Genomic DNA, 27,294 nt, shown 5'->3' with positions numbered 1-27,294 from the left:
TCTGACAGCTAACACCCATCTCCCACTGCCAGGAGAGCTACCCACACCGCTCACAGCAGATGCACCCCCTAAATGCTGTTGTCATGCCCTCAGTCGCTGGTCCAGTCTCCGCTGCGCAGGGAGACCGGTGCCTATCACACAGCCTTACTCACCCTGTCTGTGGCTCCAGACGATCAGCGGCTCCTTTCTCTGCTAAAAACCTGCATCCTCTTGGCAGGTTTCCTGGAAATGCTCTTAGGAGCCGCGCCCCGCTTCCTGCACATTTTTGAAACAGCAGGGCACCTGTTCGCTATGAGGGCTGTCTGTGTTATGATGCACTGTGCATAAAAAGCACCCTCCCCTTAAGGGAGGTGCCTGGGCAACGTGTTCATTCTCTGAATTGTTGTCTCAGCCTCAGGCCACGCTCTGCTGTGCTCTGCACTTTACTTATACCTCTATTTTCAGAGTCCTCTTCTGGCGATTCCCATCCTGGACTCCTCTGGTCTCTCCGGTTCCCACTCCAAGTTGTCTTGTCTCTCCTCATGAAACCCTCCAGACCCTGCTACCGGTGGGATCAACTTAGCTGGATTTCATGGAGCTTCTGGGATTCTCTCCACCAGCAGGCCCAAGTATTCCACAGTGTTGCTAGTTAGTCAGTACGGGTCGTCCTCTGGTCCTGGACTTCCCGTGTGTTTGTCTGACCTGTTCCCTAATCCCTGACTCAGTGTACATTTGGTGATTTCCCTACAGTGTGTGACTCAGCTTGAACTCCGCCATTGGTTTTTCTGTCTCTGGTACTGCGTTCCCTGACTGGATTTTGACCCTCTGGCTCGTACCTTGTGACGAGGTGTACGGCAGAGCAAGAATGGACAACAGGCCAAGGAATGATTCCACAGATTTATTATCAAGAACGCTGGAACAACACATGCAGGTAGATCTACAGAGTCCACAATTAGTCCAACGGAACAGGTTCGGGGGCACCTCCCGATAATCCTTGTGCCAGCTAACAAAGCAATAGTCCACACGAGTCCAAGGGATCCCAAAACAATCCCACAAACAACGAGATATGCCCTCAGCTCAAGTCTCGCCTCGTTCGCTTCCGCAGTCACAGATGGACGTGGGGTCTTGCCTCAGCTAAGAATCCCCACTCCTTCTCCTTCAAGGATCAACTCACATCTGATCTCAAAAATAAGAATGGATTGTCTGAGCTCCTGGGATCCGCCCATGAAGGGGGGTAGGGGTCACACCTACTATTCAATGGTTGGGTCCACCAGAAGATTCTAGACTAGTGGGCTCTGCTTAGTCTAACTAGTATGTACATTTGACTAGCCACCTGCTGTGAGGAAGAATGGCTATTCTTTCACTAGTGGTGTTGACAAAGCTTAATTACATTATAGCTTAGGGCTGCAAGTATTGGGGGAAGGAGACATATTGTTACAGGTGAACTCCCAGCTCAAGAAAATACATAAATTACAGCTAATAGAAACCAGAGAACAGTTACATACATCAAATGGCATATTATTCAAATACAGGACAGGGCAAAAGTACATATCATGACAATCTTGACTCCTCTTTCCGTCTCTCGTTTTGGATACCGTGCTCCCATCTGGCTATGACTTTTGGCTTGTCTCTGACATCTTGCTTTGATGTGGCCTCTGGTAATTCATCTCCCTGTTTGTTGCTGACTTCGGCCTCTCTGACTACTCTGCCGCCTCCTGGTGGCGGCCTGCACTTCTGCACCGAAGTGCTAAGCAGTAAGTGCGACCCTTTTCCCGTAACAGTGCCCCCTGGTGGTGGCTGAGTGCAACTGCTCCGCAGTTGCATTACAGTTCAAACCCCTTTAAATTTTTCACTCTTTGTTTCATTGCAGCCATTTGGTAAATTCGAAAAAGTTCACTTTTTTCAAATCAATGTACATTCTGCACCCCATCTTGACTGAAAAAACAAACAGAAATGTAGAAATTTTTGCTTATTTATTAAAAAAAGAAAAACTGAAATATCACATGGTCATAAGTATTCAGACCCTTTGCTCAGACACTCATATTTAAGCCACATGCTGTCCATTTCCTTGAGATCCTCCTTGAGATGATTCTACTCCTTCATTGGAGTCCAGCTGTGTTTAATTAAACTGATATTACTTGATTCAGAAAGGCACACACCTGTCTATATAAGACCTCACAGCTCCCAGTTCATGTCAGACCAAATGAGAATCATGAGGTCAAAGGAACTGGCCAAGGAGCTCAGAGACAGAATTGTCGCAAGGCACAGATCTGGCCAAGGTTACAAAAGAATGTCTGCAGTACTCAAGGTTCCTAAAAGCACAGTGGCCTCCATAATCCTTAAATGGAAGAAGTTTGGGACCACCAGAAGTCTTCCTAGACATGGCCATCCAGCCAAACTGAGCAATCGTGGGAGAAGAGCCTTGGTGAGAGAGGTAAAAAAGAACCCCAAGATCACTGTGGCTGAGCTCCAGAGATGCAGTAGGGAGATGGGGAAAAGTTTGACAAAATCAACTATCACTGCAGTCTCCACCAGTCACAAAATCAACTATCACTGCAGCCTCCACCAGTCGGGCCTTTATGGCAGAGTGGCCCAACGGAAGCCTCTCCTCAGTGCAAGACATATGAAAGCCCGCATACAGTTTGCTAAAAAACACATGAAGGACTCTCAGACTATAAGAAATAAGATTCTCTGGTCTGATGAGATGAAGATAGACCTTTTTGGTAATAATTTTAAGCAGTGTGTGTGGCGAAAACCAGGCACTGCTCATCATATGCCCAATACAATCCCAACAGTGAAACGTGGTGGTATTTTTCAGCTGCAGGGACAGGATGACTGGTTGCCAATGTAAGGACACATGAATGTGGCTAAGTACAGAGATATCCTGGATGAAAACCTCTTCCAGAGTGCTCTGGACCTCAGACTTGGCTGAAGGTTCAACTTCCAACAAGACAATGACCCTAAGCACAGAGGTAAAGTAACAAAGGAGTGGCTTCAGGACAACTCTGTGACCATTCTTGACTGGCCCAGCCAGAGCCCTGACCTAAACCCAATTGAGCATCTCTGGAGAGACCTGAAAATGCCTGTCCTGCAACGTTCACCATCCAACCTGACAGAACTGGAGAGGATCTGCAAGGACGAATGGCAGAGGATCCCCAAATTCAGGTGTAAAAAACTTGTTGCATCATTCCCAAGAAGACACATGACTGTACTAGCTCAAAAGGGTGCTTCTACTCAATACTGATCAAAGGGTCTGAATACTTATGACCATATGATATTTTGTTTTTTCTTTTATTATAAATTTGCAAAAATTTCTATATTTCAGGGTTTTTTTCAGACAAGATGGGTGCAGAGTGTACATTAATGAGAAAAAAATTAACTTTTTTGAATTTATCAAATGGCTGCTATGAAACAAGGAGTGAAAAATTTAAAGGGGTCTGAATAATTTTCGTACCCACTGTACCTCCGAATTAAAGGTGAATTGAATTGATGAGGTATTAATGCACCAAAACACATCTAGTAATTTTTGCCTGACTAACCAATATTTTAATGTTGGGATAAAGCATCTATTGGGTGCAGTGGAATCTAAGATTACATCTGGTACAAAGTTAAAGTCGCCTAACATTATTATATCCCCTTTTTAAACTTCCTGAATTTTTCCCATCAGATTGTCAAGAAAGCAGATCTGAGCCTTGGAAGATTCCCTATAATGAGGCAGATGGAGTGACTTTGGATGTTGTCTGGCCTATGATATAGTGGCATCCGTCTTTTTAGGCGTTTTGGCAGGTCGGCTCACTTAGCTGCTCTGTAAGGTAGACACAGGCACACATGAATTAAAGTCTTTGGCGGGTTTATTGTAACATAAACCACAAAATAGTAATAGAAAAACAGCCTTTCTGGCTCAAAAGGAAACAAAAGGTTTCAAGCACTTCTGGGCCAACACATATGGCAGTTCTCTCAGGAGAGTCAGCCTAGGGCTTGCTTGCCTCTACAGAACACAGACCAAAAAAAAATCTGGCTGGGCATTTATTTCCCCAGCCACACCTTGAGGTGGAAATATGGTGAAATCTCTTTCATTCACCATATCTCTCTTCCGAGCTCTGCAATGCGTCTAAACAGTAGTTTCCCCACATATGGGGTATCGGTATACTCGGGAAAAATTGTCCAACAAATATTTGGGTTCATTTTCTACTTTTACCCTTGTGAAAATAAAAGATTTGGGGCAACATTTTATGTGAAAAGGTACAGTTTTCATTTTTTCTTTACACGTTGCATTAATTCCCATGAAGCAGTTGAAGGGTTAATATACTTATTAAATGTGGTTTTGAGGACTTTGAGGGATGCAGCTTTTAGAATGGTGTCACTTTTGTGTATTTTCTGTCATATAGGCCCCTCAAAGTCACTTCAAGTGTGATGTGGTTCTTAGAAACATGGTTTAGTAAATTTTGTTGGAAAAATTAGAAATTGCTGATAAACTTTTAACACCTGTCATGTCGGACACTGTTCATACCAGGGCATTCGACAGACAGCGGTAATTCCGCTTTTTTCCACTATGTGCGCAGTGGCGTCGGCTAGATTTTATCTAGCTGGTCCGGGGTTAATTTAGCTGGTGCTCGGATTGGAAGCTGGGCCACGCCTACTGCCTTTAAATAGTTCTTCTGAACATTGGGCGTCGCTGATTATAGCTTCTGTCTTGTGCTTGGTTATCTCGGTCTGGAGTGGTGAGCTGGAGTTGGAGTATCGTTGCTGGTGGTGTATTTCCCTTTGTCTTATTTTCTCCTTCCTATATTTGTATTTATTTTGCCCTGTGCACTTATAGTGTATTCCTGAGTGACTGCGGCGTGTTGCATATTTTTCCGTTATCCTTGTCTGTGCTAACTGTGGGTATTGGTGTGTGGTCTCTTCACTGGGTGGTGGTTTCAGCCTAGGGTTGCAACAGGAGACAGGGTGAGGGTGGAGGCCCAGACATGCACACCATCAGTGTAAACTCTGGGAGAGGGTCAGTCAGGGTTTCCCTAGTCTGAGGGAAATCGCAGGGGCCCGGGTCATTAGCTCTTGCATACCTAGGTCTCCTGTGACATTCTCATATATTCTTGTGACCGTGATACTCATTTAGATCATGTCAGGCAGGTGTTACAGCTTCTCAGAGAGAATAAGCTATATGCAAAACTTGAGAAATGTGTTTTTTCGGTTCAGGAGTTGCCTTTCTTGGGTTATATTGTGTCTGCTTCTGGTTTCAAAATGGACGTCGCTAAGGTGCAAGCGGTGTTGCATTGGGAACGGCCTGATAACCTGAAAGCTCTTCAGCGGTTCCTTGGGTTTTCTAACTACTATAGGAAGTTTATCAAAGATTTTTCTATCATTGCTAAACCGCTAACAGACATGACTAAAAAGGGTACCAATTTCTCCGTTTGGCCTGAGGCCGCTGTGCGCGCATTTGAATTTCTTAAAAACAGTTTTGTTTCGGCCCCCATTCTTGTGCAGCCAGACGTATCGAAACCTTTTGTTGTGGAAGTCGATGCGTCGGAGGTTGGTGTGGGGGCGGTGCTGTCACAAGGCTCATCCTTGAGCGGTTTGCGACCATGCGCATATTTTTCCAAGAAACTGTCGCCCGCCGAACGTAACTACGATATCGGCAACAGGGAGTTGTTGGCAATCAAATTGGCCTTTGAGGAATGGCGACACTTCTTGGAGGGGTCGGTTCATCAGGTTACTGTTATTACCGACCATAAGAATTTGCTTTATTTGGAGTCTGCCAAGCGTCTGTCTCCCAGGCAGGCTCGATGGGCATTGTTTTTCATGCGGTTCAACTTTGTTGTCACTTACAGACCTGGGTCTAAAAACACTAAGGCGGATGCTCTGTCCAGGTGTTTTCCGGGGGGAGAACCTCGGGAAGATCCAGTACCCATCCTCCAAAAAGGTGTTGTGGTTTCGGCTCTCACTACCGAGGTTGAGGCTGAGATTGCCGAGGCCCAGGAGGAGGTACCATCTGAGCTTCCCATCAAGAAAACGTTTGTACCGCTTCATCTCCGCTTAAAGGTTTTGGCGGAGCATCATGATGCTGTGCTGGCTGGCCACCCAGGGGTTAGGGGTACCTTGGAGTTGGTGTCACGTCGGTTTTGGTGGCCCAAGATCCGACAGGACATGGTCTCATACGTGTCAGCTTGCACCACGTGCGCTAGGGCTAAGACGCCCCGCTCCCGTCCTGTTGGCACACTACTTCCTCTCGAGGTACCTAGTAAGCCATGGACGGAAATCTCCATGGATTTTATCACTGACTTGCCCTCCTCAGCTGGGAACATGGTCATCTTGGTGATTGTTGATCGGTTCTCAAAAATGTCACACTTTGTGTCTTTGCCTTCGTTGCCTAACGCTAAGACTCTGGCTCAGGTATTTGTGCAGGAAGTGGTCAGACTTCATGGGGTTCTGTCTGACATTGTTTCTGATAGGGGGTCTCAGTTTGTGGCAAAATTTTGGAAAGCATTTTGCTCACGGCTGGGGATCAAGTTGTCTCATTCTTCGGCGTTTCATTCTCAGTCAAATAGACCGAGCGTATGAACCAAAATTTGGAACAGTACTTACGCTGCTTTGTTTCTGATAACAAGGAGGAGTGGTCGACGTTCCTTCCTTTGGCTGAATTTGCCATCAATAATCACCGCCAGGAGTCTTCTGGGGAGTCTCCGTTTTTTTGTGTTTACGGGCTACATCCTCAATTTTGTACTTTGAGTCAGGGGGCTCTTCCGGCGTCCCGGAGGAAGACCAGTTAGGAGCACAATTATCATCAGTCTGGAGGAGAGTTAAACAGCGCCTGTTGAGTGTGGGTGCTAGGTACAAATGTGTGGCTGACAGTAGGCGTGTTCCAGGTCCGGACCTGAGTGTGGATGACTGGGTGTGGTTATCCACAAAAAACATAAGACTCAAAATACCATCCCTTAAATTGGGTCCAAGGTTTATTGGTCCATTTAGGGTCGCCGCCGTCATTAACCCAGTAGCGTACCGGTTGGAGCTTCCTACGGTGTATAAGATACACAACGTGTTCCACAGATCGTTGCTAAAAAAGGTGGTGGGTCTTGTGGACGCGACACCAATGCCACCTCCAGTCTTGGTGGATGGTAATTTGGAATTCGAAGTCTCCAAGGTGGTTGACTCTCGTGTAGTGCGCCGCACTTTACAGTACTTGGTACACTGGCGTGGTTATGGGCCTGAGGAAAGGTCCTGGGTACCAGCCTCGGACGTTCATGCGGATCGGCTGGTCAGTATGTTTCACCACCGTCATCCGGACAAACCGGGTCCTATAAGCCGTGAGGGCCCTGGGGTCCCTCGTAGAAGGCGGGGTACTGTCATGCCGGACGCTGTTCATACCAGGGCGTTCGACAGACAGCGGTAATTCCGCTTTTTTCCACTATATGGTCAGTGGCGTCGGCTAGATTTTATCTAGCTGGTCCGGGGTTAATTTAGCTGGTGCTCGGATTGGAAGCTGGGCCATGCCTACTGCCTTTAAATAGTTCTTCTGAACATTGGGCGTCGACGATTATAGCTTCTGTCTTGTGCTTGGTTATCTCGGTCTGGAGTGGTGAGCTAGGAGTTGGAGTATCGTTGCTGGTGGTGTATTTCCCTTTGTCTTATTTTCTCCTTCCTATATTTGTATTTATTTTGCCCTGTGCACTTATAGTGTATTCCTGAGTGACTGCGGCGTGTTGCATATTTTTCTGTTACCCTTGTCTGTGCTAACTGTGGGTATTGGTGTGTGGTCTCTTCACTGGGTGGTGGTTTCAGCCTAGGGTTGCAACAGGAGACAGGGTGAGGGTGGAGGCCCAGACATGCACACCATCAGTGTAAACTCTGGGAGAGGGTCAGTCAGGGTTTCCCTAGTCTGAGGGAAATCGCAGGGGCCCGGGTCATTAGCTCTTGCATACCTAGGTCTCCCGCGACAACACCTTCCCGACATGCGTTGTACAAATACTACTCTGTGAGAGATGTGTCCCACAAAGAGAAGTATATGTATGGTGCCGTGATGGCGGGGATTCATGCTGAGCGCTGCCACAATCGGGTGCATGTGTCAGATCTATGTGAGAGCTAATACCCTGCAGCAACGCCCACAGCGTTTAACACCTCTGATGCCGCTGTCAATAGTGGCAGTGACATTGAGGAGCATCGAACAGGTAGTGGGCTCCCTCTGTGCACAACACAATCTGATTGCCTCAGTAGTTTTCTACCACATATGGGGTATCGTTGAACTCAGGAGAAATTGCACAACACATTTTGGGGTCCATTTTCTCCTGTTACTCTTATGAAAATACAAAATTTGGAGCTAAAAAACATTTTTGTTGGAAAAATTTGATTTGTTTTATTTTTACAGCTCAATGTTATAAACTTCTATGAAGCACTTGGGGTTTCAAGGTGCTCACCACACATCTAGAAAAGTTCCCTGAGAGGTCTAGCTTCCAAAATGGTGTCACTTGTCACTTTTACTTTCAAAAGGTCAAATGGTGCATCTTCCCTTCCGAGCTTTGCCGTGCGCCCAAACAGTGCTTTTCCCCAACATATGGGGTATCGGCATGCTCAGGAGAAATTGCACAACAAATTGTGTCATCTATTTTCTTCTGTTACCCTTGTGAAAGTAAAAAAAATTGGGTCTAAATGAAAATTTTTGTGAAGAGTTAAATGTTTATTTTTTTCTTTTCCGTTAATAAACTTATTGAATATTGTTTTCAGCACCTTGACGGATGCAGTTTTTAGAATGGTGTCACTTTTAGGTATTTTCTGTCATATAGGCCCCTCAAAGTCACTTCAAATGTGATGAGGTCCTTAAAAAAATGGTTTTGTACATTTTGTTGTAAAAATGAGAAATCGCAGGTCACTTTTTAACCCTTATAACTCCCTAACAAAAAAAAAAATTTTTAAATGTGCTGATGTAAAGTAGACATTTTTTCACAAATAAACGAAAATCGTATCAAAGAAATTTTACCACTATCAGGAAGTGCAATATGTTAGAAAAAAAATCTCTGAATCAGTGGGATACATTGAAGCGTTCCAGAGTTATGACCTCATAAAGTGACAATGGTCAGAATTTAAAAATTTCGCCTGGTCAGGAAGGTGAAAACAGGATTCTGGGTGAAGGGCCTTCTATCTTCCTAACAAAAAAATTTGTTTTAAAAATTATGCAGATGTAAAATAGACATGTGGCAAATATTACTTATTAACTATTTTGTGTGACATAACTCTCTGGTTTAAGGTCATAAGAATTAAAAGTTTGAAAATTGCAAAATTTTCACTAAATTTTCACAAATAAATGCAAGTCATATCGAACAAATTTGACCACTATCATGAAGTACAATATGTCACAAAAAAAAAAGCTTAGGATGGGATCCGTTGAAGCGTTCCAGAGTTATCACCGACTCTGATTCCTAAAATATATAGTAAATTGAGTACAGTAGTTCAGTGCAGGAAGTGCTGTAAATTTTTTAATAAAAATTTTGGAAAGTTATGAAATGTCCGATAAAAGTCTGTTCTGTTCCTGTAAGGATCTGGGCTTTTAGTTGAGATGAATCTGTGGTGCATTTTATGTACATGCTCAGTAGTGAGGCAGTGCTGTGTGGTCAAAGTCTTGAGTCAGGGAAATTGAGGAGTTGGAGGTTTGGCTTACCAACTCCACAGCCGAGGTTATAACCCCATAACGTGACACTGTTCAGAATTGTAAAATTTGGTCTTGTCATTAAGATGAAAACTGGCTTGTGGGAGTGAAGCAGTTAAAGTGAACCTGTCAGCAGAATTGTGCCGAGTAACCTATAGACAGTGTCAGGTTGGCTCCGTTATACTGATTAAATTGATACCTGGGTTGATGAAATCCATCTTGTGGTTGTTGTTTAGTCTTTATTTTCAGTTTTGAGCTAATGATATGCTCGTGCTGCGGGGCGGCCTTTGGGGGGGTCTTCATGTGGTGCTCTGATTAGCTATTTATCTGTATAGCTTACGACAGGTTACTGATCCCTCAGTGACCTGCCCCCTATTTTACATAACGAATATCATATATAATTTAAAAAAATAAAATAAAAATCACCTTCTGCAGGCAGGCGGCGGCACCTGTGCTGCAGCATGATCACATCTATAATGTGAATTTGTTTTATTTGATGGTATACAAAAATTCATTAAAAAAAAGAAATAAGAAAAAAAATTGCCTACTCCAAGATGGCGCCGCCTGCGCAGTAGCATCCATTGGATCGCCGACAGATGCTACTGTGCAGGAGCAGCCTGCACCATCTTAATGGAGATAATTTTTTTTTTCTCTAGCAAGATGGCGCCGCCGACATCTGCGCAGTAGCAGATATTGGATCTCCGATAGCTGCTACTGTGCAGGCGCAGCTGGCACCATTTTGAGGCTGATTTTTTTTAATGAATTTATGTATACCATCAAAGAATTAAATACATATTATAGCCTGCAAGCAGAATGTGATTTTTTTTTCAATATATATAATATTCATTATGTAAAATAGAGGGCAGGTCACTGAGGGATCAGTGAAATATAAACTTAGGCACTCAACTTAAATGAGGCTTTTGTGATTTTATTGTAGTCATCAAAATAAACGTTTGGGCCTCAATGCCTGGCCTTCTTCAGTAACAATTTCCATAAGGAAGATATAGAGGCGTCCCATGGACGTGGTGTGAAATGTACGGCACTAGTGCAGTGTAAACCGCTCGAGGTAATGAAGTCCTGGTAAAAATGTCCACAGAAAGATATCAAGAGACCGGTGCCGGCTTGTACTAGTGCGACACGGTATCCACCGCTAGACCGGCGCAGAAGATCGATGAAGACTCTGCCATAGAAGGGCAGCGCCCCTTGGCAAAATCTCACTGAACATGTTTCTGGGTTCAAAGGCCCATTCTTCACTTGAAAAGGGGGCCTTACAGCTCATAAACGCGGTGGAGATTTTGTGAATGATAACTGTTATGGACCTGGTGGTTAGGTGCACCTGGAATGACCTGATGGTTAAACTAAAAAACAGATCAAGCTCTGGGAAGTGGGAACTCTGCTGACCGCAATCCTAATCCTATAACACACACACTAGAAATAGCTGTGATGCGTACCTAACTCTCCCTAGACGCCTCTTCACAGCCTAAGAGCTAACTACCTCTAAAGATAGGAAAATAAGCCTTTCCTTGCCTCAGAGAAAATTCCCCAAAGGTAAAGGAAGCCCCCCACATATATTAACTGTGAGTTAAGAGGAAAGTCACAAACACAGGGATGAAACAGGTTTCAGCAAAGGAGGCCAGACTTACTAAACAGACTGAGGATAGGAAAGGGATCTATGCGGTCAGCACAAAAATCTACAAAAAGCCACGCAGAGTGTGCAAAAAGACCCCCGCACCGACTCACGGTGCGGAGGTGCCACTCTGCAACCCAGAGCTTCCAGCTAGCAAGGCAATATCATGTTAGCAAGCTGGACTAGAACTTAGCAAGTACTAAGAAATATATATTCAGTACACAATGAACAACAAATGAACTAGCAGGGACTTAGCTTCTGCTGGAGTAGACAGGTCATCAGAAAGATCCGAGAGAGATCTGAACCAGTGCAGATACATTGACAGCTGGCATGGAGTAACGATCTGAGTGGAGTTAAATAGAGAAACCAGCCTAGCCGCATACGAAGGCAGCTGAGGAAGGAACCTCAGAACCAGCAGTTACACTCACAGCCACCAGAGGGAGTCCACGGACAGAACTCGCCGAAGTACCATTTATGACCACAGGAGAGAGTTCGAGAACGGAATTCACAACAGATAACGGAGGTTTCTATCCACCTCGCGCACGGATCTGTTTGCAAGTTTGTTCGGACAGTGTTCTGCAGTTTATTACTCCCTACGCACATATGGATCGCTGTGCCTGGACTGACCATGAAGGAGTTAGTTCAGGGAGACCGGCAGTTTGGTCATTATATGGACTGGGAATCAGACGTCTAAATTCTATTTTTTCCAGTGTTTAGTATTCACGGCTGGTTTTGCCTAAAACTCTGTGCACTCAGAGGGAATTTGGATCGGACAGCTTAAAAATCCTTGAAATACTGTTTCTTCATTTATCTTGTAAATTGACTTTGCTGTTCACATGTTCAGTCTTTGGAGCATTTTTTTAGATTTTGAAACATGCTGGTGGGAAAAAAAAGAAAAGTGCAATGTGCATCTGTGAAATGGCTCCTGAGGGGCCACGCTGCACACAAGGCTCCGTCCAATCAAAAGGCTGCAAAATATTATACACCTCAGGAAAAAGTGCCCGAAGGAGTCTCCTGAGGAGGTCGTGTCACCTAAAGAAACCAGGGTGGCTGCACAGTGTCCTATAGGACATTTCCTGGAGCAAAGCACTAGTTTTTTCCTCACAATTGCATACATCTATGTGTGAGACCTTACAGAGCTCACAATCCCCAGATTGTACAGCCCAGGCCCGGAACGTGGGACCCTATAGCAGTCAGTCGGTTGCTATGGGCAATGGCGCCATTTTCCTGGCTGTATATCTCTGAAGTTATCTGCACTAATGTAATAGAAGCCGGCGCTGGGCCCTGAAGGCGGGGGGCGCCGCACACGTGAGGGCTGTGTTGTGCTGTCACCACCTCCGTATTTCGCGGGTCTCACCCCCAACTGGAGAGGAGCGAATGAGGAAAGAGTTTGCCGGGGACAGGAAGTGTGAGAGGAGGAGGAAGAGGAGGGCGGTGCACACGGATTATAGCTGCTGCTCAGCACTCAATGAAAGCCAACGTGACTGCAGCAGGAGGATGGAGCGGAACCGCGGGCTGCTGGAGGTACGTGCACCGTGGAGGGGATGAGGTAACGGGTGTAGCCCGGTATACCGCGGTCCCGGAGAGAGCAGTGTACGGGGCTGTAATAGTGCCGGATCGGGCGCTGTGTCATGTGACCATCCCGTCATGTGACCGCAAGGGTTTTCCTTCGTTTTATCGTCCTGTTCCAGAATGCAGGAGGTTTGTGGTCGCTGGTCACGTGTTGTGTGTATGTACAATATAGTAATCTCTCTTAGTACGTGTTGTATGCCTTCACCCCCTCTACAGCTACTGGCACAGCAGTGTCCCTCACTGGTCGGTTATAGCTCTGGTGTGTAGGGCGCAGTGTTTGTGGTGGGTCCTTTCCTCCCTCGTTGGGTGGAGGTGCAGTGTATTGTGGTAGGTCCTTTCCTCCTTTGTGGTGTGGGGGGGAACAGTGTTTTGTGGTGGGTATTTTTTTTTATAGGGGCCGCTTCCTGCCTCGTTTGTCCGCTAGGAGCAAGAACCCCCTCAGAATTGCTGCTTTTCAGGTGTTTCCAGCAGTGCTCGTGATAATAACTAAATATCGCAGCGCACTCCATCCGTATATTCACTTTCTGGGATGCAAAAACATTATGGGGGCTCTATCAGGTACGGACTGGGGCTGAAATTCAGTCCAGGCATTTGAAATCACACAGGCCCATGTTGTCCCCGTCCCCATGAACCAGATGGGATATATTACCCTAGATGAAGGAAAGGAAGATTTCCTAAAAGACCAATATTTCTAATGATACCCGTGGCCTGTTCGGGTAAGTGACGGAGTCAGCGACTTTGTGCTCCATTACAACTCTTAAAGGGCCACTGTCACCCCCCTCCAGCCGTTATAAACTAAAAGAGCCACCTTGTGCAGCAGTAATGCTGCATTCTAACAAGGTGGCTCTTTTAGTTTTAGGTTCAAGCATACCCCAAATAAAACGTTTTTATACTTAGCCACAATTCCTGTCTCTAGCCCGGTAGGCGGGTCCTCACTCCCCAGCTTGGCCAGCTCCTCTGCCGTCACTCACATCTTCCTGCGCTTTCGGCGCCGCCCCCTCAGAGCCATGTGATTAGGGCAATCACATGGCAGTGACGTCATCGCAGGTCCTACAGCTATTTGCTGTGCAGCAGATCCATCCTGGTGTTCTGTGGATGTCTTTTGTTCTCTGGTATCAGCCATTACATCAGACGGCCAGAGCTTACTACGTCTGCGCAGGACACCAGTACACAGCGCAGGCGCCGGATTTGAAACGATAACAGCGCTGAGGGGGCGGTGCCGAAAGCACAGGAAGATGTGAGTGACGGCAGAGGAGCTGGCCAAGCTGGGGAGTGAGGACCCGCCTACCTGGCTAGAGACAGGAATTGTGGCTAAGTATAAAAACGTGTTATTTGGGGTATGCTTGAACCTAAAACTAAAAGAGCCACCTTGTTAGAATGCAGCATTACTGCTGCACAAGGTGGCTCTTTTAGTTTATAACGGCTGGAGGGGGGTGACAGTGGCCCTTTAACAGTATGGGTATCTTGAGAAAACCGATTCTGTTAACAACATAGTAGACAAGGCGGCCCATGACCAGACAGGCCCTTCTGGCATTTAGCAAAATTGCCAGGTGGCCAGTCCGGCCCTGTCTACTACACTTCTTGTCACATGTCAGTAGTGGAGATGACACAAATGTCTTTGTATATCCCATTTCATCGGCCATGACGGTGGTCTAGACCCACTGTGCGGGATCGAGAGAGCTGCTAATACTTGGCAGCTGCCTTTTGTGTGTAAAGGCTGAGTCACACATAATGATATCATTGCAACGTCACGCTTTTGGTGACGTAGCAACGATCCCGCTAACGATCTCGTTATGTGTGACAGCGACCAACGATCAGGCCCCTGCTGGGAGATCGTTGGTCGATGGGAATCATCAGGACCTTTTTTTTGGTCGCTGATCACCCGCTGTCATCGCTGGATCGGCGTGTGTGACGCCGATCCAGCGGATGTGTTCACTTGTAACCAGGGTAAATATCGGGTTACTAAGCGCAGGGCCGCGCTTAGTATCCCGATTTTACCCTTCGCCATGACAGCACCCACTGGAGAGATAGGGATCCGCCCCAAGGAACAGGAAACCTACAGAGACATAAAAGGGGGCGGTCCCCCTCTCCTCCTCAGTTTAGGTTTCCTGTTCCCAGGGGACAGGATCTCTGAGAAGACTACAGAAATCATACCTGGGCTAGGAGCATCCGCCTGTGCGGTTTCTGCGGGAACGGCAGGGGATGCAGTCCAGATGCAGCGTCGGGGGAGACTCCGTTAGACGGCTCCCCCCTCGTCTGTCCGGCATGTGGGATGGCTGAGTCCGGGGGAGACGCCGCCGATTCCACAGAGCAACGCTGCAGAGGTGCGGCCTTGAAGAGGCTCCAGACGCGGACCAGCAGGTAAAGGGTCCGGGATCTGCGGCACAGCTGCAGCGGCAGCCGGTACACCGCTCCATAGCGCAGGCCGGGATAAGATGGCGGCCGCACATGCGTGGAGCGGTGTAAGAATCCCCAGAATGACCCGGAGGTAGAGGAACACTTCCGGGTCACTCACACAGCGGTGGGGGAAAGCGCGGTTTCGCACCGCTGTGGAAGAAAAAAAAAAAGAAAAAAAAAAAAAGTTTACTGACCGGATCTTGGCCTATAAAAAGGGGGAAGTTGCAAATGCACAGGCGATGCAACATGTCGTCCCCAGGCAAAACAGTGGACCCAGCAAGTGAGCCAGCCAGCAGAAGGTCCTCAGATGCCAGCCACAGGAGTGAGACCAAGGATTCAAGATCCAGAAAGTCGCAGCCTCCTGTTTCGGTACCGTACAGCTTCACTGGGTGAGTGTAATTTCCCCTCTGCCTATAAAGCTGACACCCTTTTTCCACAAATGTCTTCTTCTCCCAGGCCAAAAAGAGACAGAAATCTAAGCACAAACAGTGTGCGTTATGTGACGAGCCTCTCCCAGATTCCCACCCCAAAAAACTCTGCAATCAATGTATGGCGGAAACAATGCAGAGTCCATCTATGTCGGTCACAGATATACAGGCCATAATTAGAGAGGAGTTACAGGCCATCTCACAAGCCAGTACCCCCCCCCCTAAAAAATCCGGGAAAGAAAAGGCTATATCCAGCTCTGAGTCCGAGGAGGAAGGCGTTATCCACTCAGACTCCTCGCAGGCATCATCCTCTTCCTCAACTCATTCCGACATTGAGGGTCGAGCTTGTTCTCCCCTTGATGGGGTGGACAACCTAGTGAAATCCATCAGGGATACTATAGGTTGTGAGGATGCAAAAGACGACCAAACTGCACAAGACATCATGTTTGCAGGGTTGGCAGAGAGGAAGAGAAGAGCATTCCCAGTAATTCCTGCGGTTAAGGCACTGATAAAGAGGGAGTGGGAGAAACGGGACCAGAGAGGTTTTCTCCCGTCAGCCTCCAAAAGGAAGTACCCCTTTAATGATGAGGAGTTAATGGACTAAAATCCCTAAGGTGGACGCTGCAGTCGCCTCCACCTCAAAACAGTCAGCTCTACCAGTCGAGGATGCGGGCCTACTTTCTGATCCTCTAGATCGGAAGGCAGAATCGTCACTAAAACGATCATGGGAGGCTTCCACGGGCATATTTAAACCATCAATTGCCAGTACATGCACTGCTAGATCCATGCTTGTTTGGATTGATCAGCTGGATCAACAGATCGAACAGGGGGTCTCCAGACAAAAATTGCGGGATGCGATACCACTAATTAGAGGTGCAGCAGCATTCATGGCCGATGCTTCAGCTGACTCTCTTCGCCTTGCAGCAAGATCAGCCGGTCTGATTAATAATGCCAGACGTGCGTTATGGATGAAGAGCTGGAAGGGGGATACGCAGTCAAAGGCTAAGATCTGTGCTATTCCGTGTGAGGGTGAGTTTTTGTTTGGGAAAGCATTAGACGAGATCCTCAAAAAAGCAAAAGAGAGGAAAAAAGCCTTCCCTGACCCCTCAATTCCTTTCTATAGGAAGACCTTTAGGAAGAGGCCGTTCGGGAAAAGAACACAAACTGAAAGATCGTCACGATGGGCCACAAGAGAGGGAAAACAGGGTGGCACTATGTTTAAAGGCCCCCCTTCCGTAGAGACAATAAATTCTGAAACACCAGACACCCCAGTAGGGGGTAGGTTAAAATTTTTCTTTCCCCAATGGCGAAAAATCACGTCAAGTTCCTGGGTGCTAAATATTATTAAGGAAGGAATGAAAATAGAATTCCTCCAAGTTCCCCATGATTCCTTTATTTTAACAGCCCTTTCCTCACCAGTGCAACAGAAGGCCCTTGAACTGGAAATTAAAAGTCTTATAGTTAAAAATGTTTTAGTTAGGGTGCCAAAGGGACAAGAGTGTAAAGGGTTCTACTCTCCGTTATTTTTAACCCCTTACTGACCTCGGACGTACTTTACCGTCCGAGGTCAGCTCCCCTGCTTTGATGCAGGGCTCCGCGGTGAGCCCGCATCAAAGCCGGGACATGTCAGCTGTTTTGAACAGCTGACATGTGCCCGCAATAGGCGCGGGCAGAATCGCGATCTGCCCGCGCCTATTAACTAGTTAGATGCCGCTGTCAAACGCAGACAGCGGCATTTAACTACCGCATCCGGCCGTGCGGCCGGATATGACGTCATCGCCGACCCCCGTCACATGATCGGGGGTCGGCGATGCTTCTGAATGGTAACCATAGAGGTCCTTGAGACCTCTCTGGTTACTGATCGCCGGTGGCTGTGAGCACACAGCACACCTGCAATTCTCCTACATAACAGCGATCTGATGATCGCTGTTATGTAGCAGAGCCGATCGGGCTGTGCCTGCTTCTAGCCTCCCATGGAAGCTATAGAAGCATGGCAAAAGTGAAAAAAAAAAGTTTTTAAAAATGTGAAAAAAATAAAAAAAACATAAGTTTAAATCACCCCCCTTTCGCCCCAATCAAAATAAATCAATACAAAAAAAATCAAACCTACACATATTTGGTATCACCGCGTTCAGAATCGCCCGATCTATCAATAAAAAAAAGCATTAACCTGATCGCTAAATGGCGTAATGAGAAAAAAAATCGAAACGCCAGAAATAAGTTTTTTTGGTCGCCGTGACATTGCATTAAAATGCAATAACGGGCGATCAAAAGAACGTATCTGCACCAAAATGCTATAATTAAAAACGCCAGCTCGGCACGCAAAAAATAAGCCCTCACTTGACCCCAGATCACGAAAAATGAAGACGCTACGAGTATCGGAAAATGGCGCAATTTTTTTTTTATTTTTTTTTTTGCAAAGTTTGGAATTTTTTTTCACCACTTAGGTAAAATATAACCTAGACATGTGAGGTGTCTATGAACTCGTACTGACCTGGAGAATCATAATGGCAGGTCAGTTTTAGCATTTAGTGAACCTAGCAAAATAGGCAAGCAAAAAACAAGTGTGGGATTGCACTTTTTTTGCAATTTCACTGCACTTGGATTTTTTTTCCCGTTTTCTAGTACACGACATGGTAAAACCAATGATGTCGTTCAAAAGTACAACTCGTCCCGCAAAAAATAAGCCCTCACATGGCCAAATTGACGGAAAAATAAAAAAGTTATGGCTCTGTGAAGGAGGGGAGTGAAAAACGAAAACGGAAAAATGAAAAATCCCAAGGTCATGAAGGGGTTAATCCCTAAACCCGATAGTTCATTTCGAACAATTATAAATCTTAAAAAACTCAATACGTTTATTAAAAATTATACGTTTAAAATGGAGTCTATTAGATCGGCCATTAAGCTCCTTTTCCCAAATTGTAGAATGGGCGGCATTGATTTAAAAGATGCCTACTACCATCTCCCTATCCATAGTAGGTATCAAAAATACTTAAGAGTGGCAGTAACTCTTGAGGGGGAGATTCATCATTTCCAGTATACAGCCATGCCCTTCGGTCTCTCCACGGCACCCAGGATCTTCACGAAGGTAATGTTAGAAGTAATGGCCTACCTTCGCCAGAGAGACACATTAATCATTCCCTACTTAGATGATTTTTTAGTTGTAGGAAATTCGTCCCTTCAGTGTGCGGAACGATTAGCTGACACTGTCTCGTCCTTAGAAAGCCTGGGCTGGATCGTCAACTATAAAAAATCTAGACTCATCCCACTCTCTCTTCAGACATTTTTGGGGTTTAATCTAGATTCCATAAGGCAAAAATGTCTACTTCCCCAAGAAAAAATACCTCTTATAGAGGGTAAAGTAGTGGCGGCCATTCACAAACCTCAAATGTCCCTGAGAGCAGGAATGTCCTTGCTAGGATCCCTCTCCTCCTGTACTCCAGCCGTTCAGTGGGCACAACTTCATACCCGAACATTACAACATCAGATACTTCGGGAACAGAGAAAATTTCTGGGGCACCTTGAATCGAAAATAACTTTATCCGAGAAAGTCTTATCCTCCTTAGAATGGTGGCTAGATAAAGACAACCTTGCGGGGGGTGTCCCTTGGGTAATATCTCCATCCCACACGATAACTACGGACGCTAGTCCCCACGGGTGGGGCGCACACATGGGAGATTCTGCCAGGGAACCTGGGATAAGAATGAGGATTTATATTCATCAAACCTAAAAGAATTGAATGCGGTAAACTATGCACTGCGTCAATTTCTCCCACAGCTACGAGGAAGCCACGTCAGAATCTGTTCTGACGACAGTGGCGTATTTAAACAAACAAGGCGGCACAAGATCAGACGCTCTAATGTCTTCCGCAAACAGTACCTTAATCCTGGCCGAAAAGCATCTGTTGTCCCTCTCGGCAGTCCACATCAAAGGAGAGGACAATCAACAAGCGGACTTCCTAAGTCGACACACTCTTCATCAAGGAGAATGGTGTCTCAATCCTCACATTTTCCACAAGATAACATTGTTATGGGGCAAGCCCCAAATAGACCTGTTTGCTACAAAACAAAACAAACAAGTCCAGAAATTCGCATCTCGGTCCCGTGCAGATCACCCGGACATTCTAGATGCTGTTCAAACACCCTGGCAATTCAAGCTAGCGTACGCTTTCCCTCCGATAATTCTGCTTCCACAAGTAATACGGAAGATCAGGGAAGAGCAGGCCAGGTTAATACTGATAGCGCCATTCTGGCCCAAGAGACCATGGTTCTCGTGCCTGCGGTCAATGTCGGTGACGGATCCTTGGGTCCTTCCCTCAATCCCAAACCTTCTCTCTCAGGGACCTTTCTTCCACCCTCAGGTGGACAGCCTCCACCTGACGGCCTGGAATTTGAAAGGCAGATATTAAATTCCAGGGGGTTTTCAAAAGGCCTAATTGATACACTCCTGCTTAGCAGGAAACCATCTACAACAAAAATTTACACCAAAGTATGGAAGAAGTTTCTACAATTCCATACTAGTTCAAACCCCTCTGAAGTCCCAATAAAATCTATACTAGAATTTCTACAGAAAGGGAAAGAGTTAGGTCTGTCAGTTAACACACTAAAGGTCCAGGTGTCCGCTCTGGGTGCCCTCTATGGCCATAATATTGCTGGTAATAAATGGGTATCCCGCTTCATCACGGCCTGTGAACGAGTTACTCCTGTCCACATACCTAGGGTAGCTCCTTGGGATCTAAATCTAGTCTTAGACTCTCTAACAGAATCTCCGTTTGAGTCTATAGACACAGCATCTTTAAAACACTTGTCGTTAAAAACAGCCTTCTTAGTAGCCTTAACATCGGCTAGAAGAGTCAGCGACATTCAGGCCTTGTCGATAGATCAACCTTACCTTCTCACATTTCATGACAGACTAATCTTAAAACCGGACCACTTATACCTTCCTAAGGTAGCAGGGAAGTTCCACAGGTCACAAGAGATACATCTTCCTACTTTCTTTAAAGACCCCTCTACTCCTGAAGAACAAAAATTCCATACTCTAGACGTCAGGAGAGTAGTTTTGCAATATATTGAGAAAACTAGTAGTTGGAGGCAGAGTAGGGCTCTGTTCATATCCTTCCAGGGCAAAAAGAAAGGATATGGAGTCACAAGAGCAACATTATCCAGGTGGATAAGAGACGCTATCCGGTTGGCCTATTCCATGAAAAATGAAGAACCTCCGGAGGGTATCAAAGCACATTCCACAAGAGCCATGGCTTCTTCCTGGGCCGAAAAAGGGAACGTGCCAATCGAGGATATATGTAAGGCTGCAACTTGGTTGGCTCCTTCCACTTTCTATAATCACTACAGGCTTGACCTGTCTTCCGACTCTGACCTACACTTTGGCAGGACTATCCTCAGCACGGTGGTCCCCCCCCTAGGCGTTGGTCTCTGGAAATCTCTCCAGTGGGTGCTGTCATGGCGAAGGGTAAATAGCCGGATTACTTACGGTAATGCTCTTTTAATGAGTCCATGACAGCACCCAGTCACATCCCTCCCTAATGAAAGCCAATGTAATTACTTCTATGAAGTTTATATTCTGATAATACATTGTGATGGTTGACTAACACTGGCGGTCCTCCGGGTACTCTGAAATTAAACTGAGGAGGAGAGGGGGACCGCCCCCTTTTATGTCTCTGTAGGTTTCCTGTTCCTTGGGGCGGATCCCTATCTCTCCAGTGGGTGCTGTCATGGACTCATTAAAAGAGCATTACCGTAAGTAATCCGGCTATATTTACCCTGGTTACCATTGTAAAAGTTAAAAAAAACAGTACATACTCACATTCTGATGTCTGTCACGTCCCCCGGCGTCCACAGGGTTAAAACTGCTTTCAGCAGGAGCGCTGCCGAGAGCTTCCCTGCACTGACTGTGTCAGCGCCGGCCGTAAAGCAGAGCACAGCGGTGACGTCACCGCTGTTACTGCCGGCGCTGACACATTCAGTGCAGGGAAGCTCTCGGCAGCAGCACATGCATATTAGCAGCGCTCTTGCCGAAAGCAGTTTTAACCCTGTGGACGCTGGCGGGGGACGTGACAGACATCAGAATGTGAGTATGTAGTGTTTTTTTTTTTTTTACTTTTACAATGGTAACCAGGGTAAATATCGGCTTACTAAGCGCGGCCCTGCACTTAGTAACCCGATGTTTACCCTGGTTACCCGGGTGCTGCAGGGGGACTTCGGCATCGTGAAAGACAGTTTCAACGATGCCGAAGTCGTTCCCCTGATCGTTGGTCGGTGGAGAGAGCTGTCTGTGTGACAGCTCCCCAGCGACCACACAACGACTTACCAACGATCACGGCCAGGTCGTATCACTGGTCGTGATCGTTGGTAAGTCATTTAGTGTAACGGTACCTTAAGGCTGGGCAAGATGGTATTGTTGCACTGTGACACAATGTCAGGCACGATGCTGAAGTTGGTTTCTTTTCACTCGTCAGTTTCTTATTCTGCAATTTTTTTCTTTGTTTGGTTTTTTTTCAACCCCTTAGTGACAGAGCCAATTTGGTACTTATTGACCGAGCCAATTTTTACAATTCTGACCACTGTCACTTTGAGGTTATAACTCTGGAACGCTTTAACGGATCCCGCTGATTCTGAGACTGTTTTTTCGAGACATATTGTACTTCATGTTAGTGGTAACATTTCTTCGATATTACTTGCGATTATTTATGAAAAAAACAGAAATATGGCAAATTTTTAAAATTTAGCAATTTTCAAAATTTGTATTTTTATGCCTTTAAATCAGAGAGATGTCACGAAAAATAGTTAATAAATAACGTTTCCCACATGTCTACTTTACATCAGCACAATTTTGGAAACAACATTTTTTTTTGTTAGGGAGTTATAAGGGTTAAAAGTTGACCAGCAATTTTCTCATTTTTACAACACCATTTTTTTTTTTTTTTTAGGGACCACATCACATTTGAAGTCATTTTGAGGGGTCTATATGATAGAAAATAACCAAGTGTGACACCATTCTAAAAACTGCACCCCTCAAGATGCTCAAAACCACATTCAAGAAGTTAATTAACCCTTTACGTGCTTCACAGGAACTGAAACAATGTGGAAGAAAAAAATGAACATTTAACTTTTTTTTGCAAACATTTTACTTCAGAACCATTTTTTTATTTTATTTTCACAAGTGTAAAAACAGAAGTTTAACCATAAATTTTGTTGTGCAATTTCTCCTGAATACGCCGATACCCCATATGTGGGGGTAAACCACTGTTTGGGCACACCGCAGAGCTTGGAAGTGAAGGAGCGCCGTTTGACTTTTTCAATGCAGAATTGGCTGGAATTGAGATTGGATGCCATGTCACGTTTAGAGAGCCCCTGATGTGCCTAAACAGTGGAAACCCCCCACAAGTGACCCCATTTTGGAAACTAGACCCCTTAAGGAACTTATCTAGATATGTGTTGAGAACTTTGAATGCCCAAGTGCTTCACAGAAGTTTATAATGCAGAGTCGTGAAAATAAAAAAAAATTTTTTTCCACAAAAAAGATTTTTTTAGCCCCAAAGTTTTTATTTTCACAAGGTTAACAGGAGAAATTGGACCCCAAAAGTTGTTGTCCAATTTGTCCTGAGTATGCTGGTACCCCATATGTTGGGTAAACCACTGTTTGGGCGCACGGCAGATCTTGGAAGGGAAGGAGCGCCGTTTTGGAATGCAGACTTTGATAGAATGGTCTGCGGGCATTATGTTGTGTTTGCAGAGCCCCTGATGTACCTAAACAATAGGAACCCCCCACAAGTGACCCCATTTTGGAAACTAGACCCCCCAAGGAACTTATCTAGATTTGTGGTGAGAACTTTGAATGCCCAAGAGCTTCACAGAAGTTTATAATGCAGAGTCGTGAAAATAAAAAATATTTTTTTTTTTTCCACAAAAAAGATTTTTTTTTAGCCCCCAAGTTTTTATTTTCACATGGGTAACAGGAGAAATTGGACCCCAAAAGTTGTTGTCCAATTTATCCCGAGTACGCTGATGCCCCATATGTGGGGGGTAAACCACTGTTTTGGCGCACGGCAGAGCTCAGAAGGGAGGGAGCACCATTTGACTTTTTGAGCGCAAAATTGGCTGTCGTTTTTGGAGACCCCCTGATGTACCTAAACAGTGGAAACCCCCCAATTCTAACTCCAACCCTAACCCCAACACACCCCTAACCCTAATCCCAACCCGATCCATAATCCTAATCACAACCCTAGCGATAATCACAACCCTAACCCCAAAACAACCCTAATCTCAACCCTAACCATAACCCTAATCAAAACCCTAAATCCAACACACCCCTAATCCTAATCTCAAACCTAACCCTAATCCCAATACACCCTAACCCTAATACCAACCCTAATCCCAACTCTAACCCTAACTTTAGCCCCAACCCTAGCCTTAAACCTAACTTTAGCCCTAACGCTAAATTTAGCCCTAACCCTAAATTTAACCCTAGCCCTAACTTTAGCCCTAAGGCTTCTTTCACACTTGCGTCATGTGGCATCCGTCGCAATCCGTCGTTTTGGACAAAAAAACGATCCTGCAAATGTGCCCGCAGGATGCCTTTTTTGCCCATAGACTTGTATTGCCGACGGATGGCCACACGTCGCGTCCGTCGTGCACTGGATCCGTTGTGTTTTGGTGGACTGTCGTCACAAAAAAAAGTTCAATGTAACCTTTTGTTTGTACGTCGCGTCCGCAATTTCCGCTCATGCGTGGCCGTAACTCTGCCCCCTCCTCCCCAGGACATAGACAGGGCAGCGGATGCATTGAAAAACTGCATCCGCTGCCCACGTTGTGCACAATTTTCACAACGTGCGTCGGTACGTCGGGCCGACGCATTGCAACGGCCCCGTACCGACGCAAGTGTGAAAGAACCCTAGCCCTAACCCTAATTTTAGCCCCAACTCCTCTCTCCTGCCGGCCGGCAGATGGCAGCAGAGAGCGGGCCACTGAAATGTGGTTTAGGTTAAGAAAATAAATTGGCATTAATGCAGAAATATTGACCGTTAATGGACACAGAATGGTCAGATTTTGGCAAGACAAAAGTTTTGTCGCCTGGTCATATGCACCCAATCCTAGTTTACATCCTCACCTGTGCTCAGTAAATGATCGGTTAATTAGTGTGTGTGTGTGTGTGTGTGTGTGTGTGAATAAAAAGAAATCCAGCACTGGACTACTGCAACTCTCTTCTGATCGGTCTCCCTCTTACCAAACTTTCTCCTCTCCAATCCATCTTGAATGCGGCAGCCAGGGTCATATTTCTGTCCAGCCGCTTCACCGATGCCCCCATCTTGTGCCAGTCATTACACTGGCTACCCATTTGCTACAGGGTCCAGTATAAACTCATCTCTCACCCACAAAGCTCTCCACAGTTCTGCACCTCCTTATATCTCCTCTCTCATCTGTCTATCGCCCTACACGTGCCCTCCGTTCTACAAATGACCTAAGACTAACATCCCCCCCCTATAATCCGAACCTCACACCTCAGTCTCCAAGACTTCTTTCGTGCTGCGCCAGCTCTCTGGAATGCACTTCCCCAGACGATTAAACTGATACCTAGGCCCGACCTATTCAAGCACGCTATGAAAACCCATCTCTTCAGACACTCCTACCACATCAACTACTCAGTAAACTAACTTTGCCCTGTTCCCTCCTTCTAAACATTATTCTGAATCTGTACCCTGCTATTCATCTGTCTCCCCACCCTCCATACACACGATAACTGCACTTGATACTTGACTATTGCACTTAAACACACGGGCTGATGACCGGATCATGCAGCTTTATATGAATATCCCTATTTATTATAATTGCCAGACCTGAAATAGCAAGGACTTTTCACCTATTGTGTCCCTCCATTTCCTTGTAGATTGTAAGCTTGCGAGCAGGGACCTCAGTCCTAATGTCACTGTTTAAATTGTCTTAACTTGTATTGAATTTATTGTCTGTACATGTCCCCGCTTAATTGTAAAGGGCTGCGGAATATGTTGGCGCTATATAAATAAAAATTATTATTATTATCACCCCAGACCTTCACTTGAACTGCAACTTGAGCTCTGACAGCATGGCAAAAATCCACCCTTCGACCAAAGCCTGGATTATCAAGAGTCTGAAGACCAGATCCACTGCAGAGGTGGCTGGCACCTTAATGTGTCTCGCGTCAATTACAAAAAATTAAGAAAAGATTTGAAGAGACTGGAGATGTGTTTGACAAGCCCAGGTCCGGCAGACCAAGCAAGACAACTGCTCAGGAGGAACGTTTGTGGGTTAGAAAATCCAAAGCAAGCCCCTCTTCCACTGCAGCAGAGCTCCAAGAGGCCTGGTCACCTCAAGTCTGTGTGTCAACTAGAACAGTTTGTAGGATTCTGTCTCAAAATGGCCTCCATGGTCGAATCAGTGCCCAGAAGCCAGCACTAAACAAAAGGCAAATAAAAAACCGTGTGACATTTGCAAAGTCCCACAGCTTGCTAAACAGATGGATGCTGGAAAAGTGGCAGAAGGTGGATTTCTCTGATGAATCTTCAGTAGAATTACACCACAGCCGCAGGAAATAGTGCAGGAGATCTATACTGGAGCCCGTATGGATCCAAAATACACCCAGAAAACAGTTACATTTGGTGGTGGAAAGATCATGGTCTGGGGTTACATTCAGTATGGGGGTGTGCGAAACATTTGCAAGGTGGAAGGCAATATAAATAGCCTAAAATATCAATAAGTATTAGCTACCTCTTATATTCCAAATCATAAAAGGGGTCAAATTCTGCAGCAGGATGGTTCTCCATCTCATACATCCATCTCTAAAGCAATGTTCCTCCAGGCAAAAAAGATCAAGGTGCTCAAGGACTGGCCAGCCCAGTCTCCAGACATGAACATCATTGAGCATGTTTGGGGTAGAATGAAAGAGGAAGCTTGGAAGACAAAACCAAAGAATCTAGATGAACTCTGGGAGGCATGTAAGACTGCATTCTTTGCTATTCCTGATGGCTTAAATTGTATGAATCATTGTTGAACCGCATGGATGTAGTCCTTCAAGCTCATGGAAGTCACACAAAATGTTAAGTTTGACTAATAGCACCACAACTTCATTCACCAATGTTATGCAACATATATTTGTATTTTAAGTTAAAGGGGTTGTCCACTACTTTCAATTACCCCCCCCCCCCCCCCCCCTCCCCAATGTATCCCCCCCCCCCCCGGGGCCCCTAATGAATTTTGTAAATACCTTCTGTTGCAGTTTTAACCTGTGAGCGGCGCTATGCTGGTGGCTGACTCCGGATCACGTGAGTGATGCAGCAGCCGCTAATTTCCGCCAACGTCACGTCAATTTCCAGACTCTGGAAATTGACGTGATGTCATCTGCAGGAGTGACCCAGCCAATATCCGGGCCCCTCTCTAGGCTATGAATATCAGCCTGCAGCTGTCTGCGTGGCCTTTCTGGCTCTAAAATATAGGGGGACCCCACTTTTTTTTTTTTTTTTACTAGCCAGTAAAGGCTATGCAGACAGCTGCGGGCTGATATTCATAGCCTGGGAGGGGCCATGGGTATTAACCCCTTCCCAGGCTGCAATTGGCCCCTGGCCGTCGGCTTTCCCCCTCTGGCACAGAAAACTGCGCGGGAGCCCACCC

At 45.9% G+C, this 27,294-nt stretch overlaps 1 protein-coding gene across 7 annotated transcripts in view; it reads left to right on the top strand.

Annotated features, from left to right (window-relative positions):
• The first annotated feature begins 12,462 nt into the window (after positions 1-12,462).
• TMEM192 (transmembrane protein 192) overlaps positions 12,463-27,294 on the top strand; it is a 90,037-nt gene continuing 75,205 nt past the window's right edge. Inside the window, exon 1 of one of the 7 annotated variants that reach the window (XM_077279455.1) lies at positions 12,463-12,764. In XM_077279455.1, the coding sequence (XP_077135570.1) occupies positions 12,618-12,764 (147 nt within the window). In that variant the 5' untranslated portion in view covers positions 12,463-12,617. Of the gene's footprint in view, positions 12,942-27,294 lie in introns of all 7 variants that reach the window. The other 6 variants (XM_077279452.1, XM_077279454.1, XM_077279457.1 and 3 more) reach the window with 6 other exon arrangements.

The sequence above is a fragment of the Ranitomeya variabilis genome, chromosome 1 (genome assembly GCF_051348905.1).
Source record: "Ranitomeya variabilis isolate aRanVar5 chromosome 1, aRanVar5.hap1, whole genome shotgun sequence".
Taxonomy (NCBI): domain Eukaryota; kingdom Metazoa; phylum Chordata; class Amphibia; order Anura; family Dendrobatidae; genus Ranitomeya; species Ranitomeya variabilis.
The sequence above is the reverse complement of the archived record's forward strand: the minus strand, read 5'-3'. Positions and strand labels throughout refer to the sequence as shown.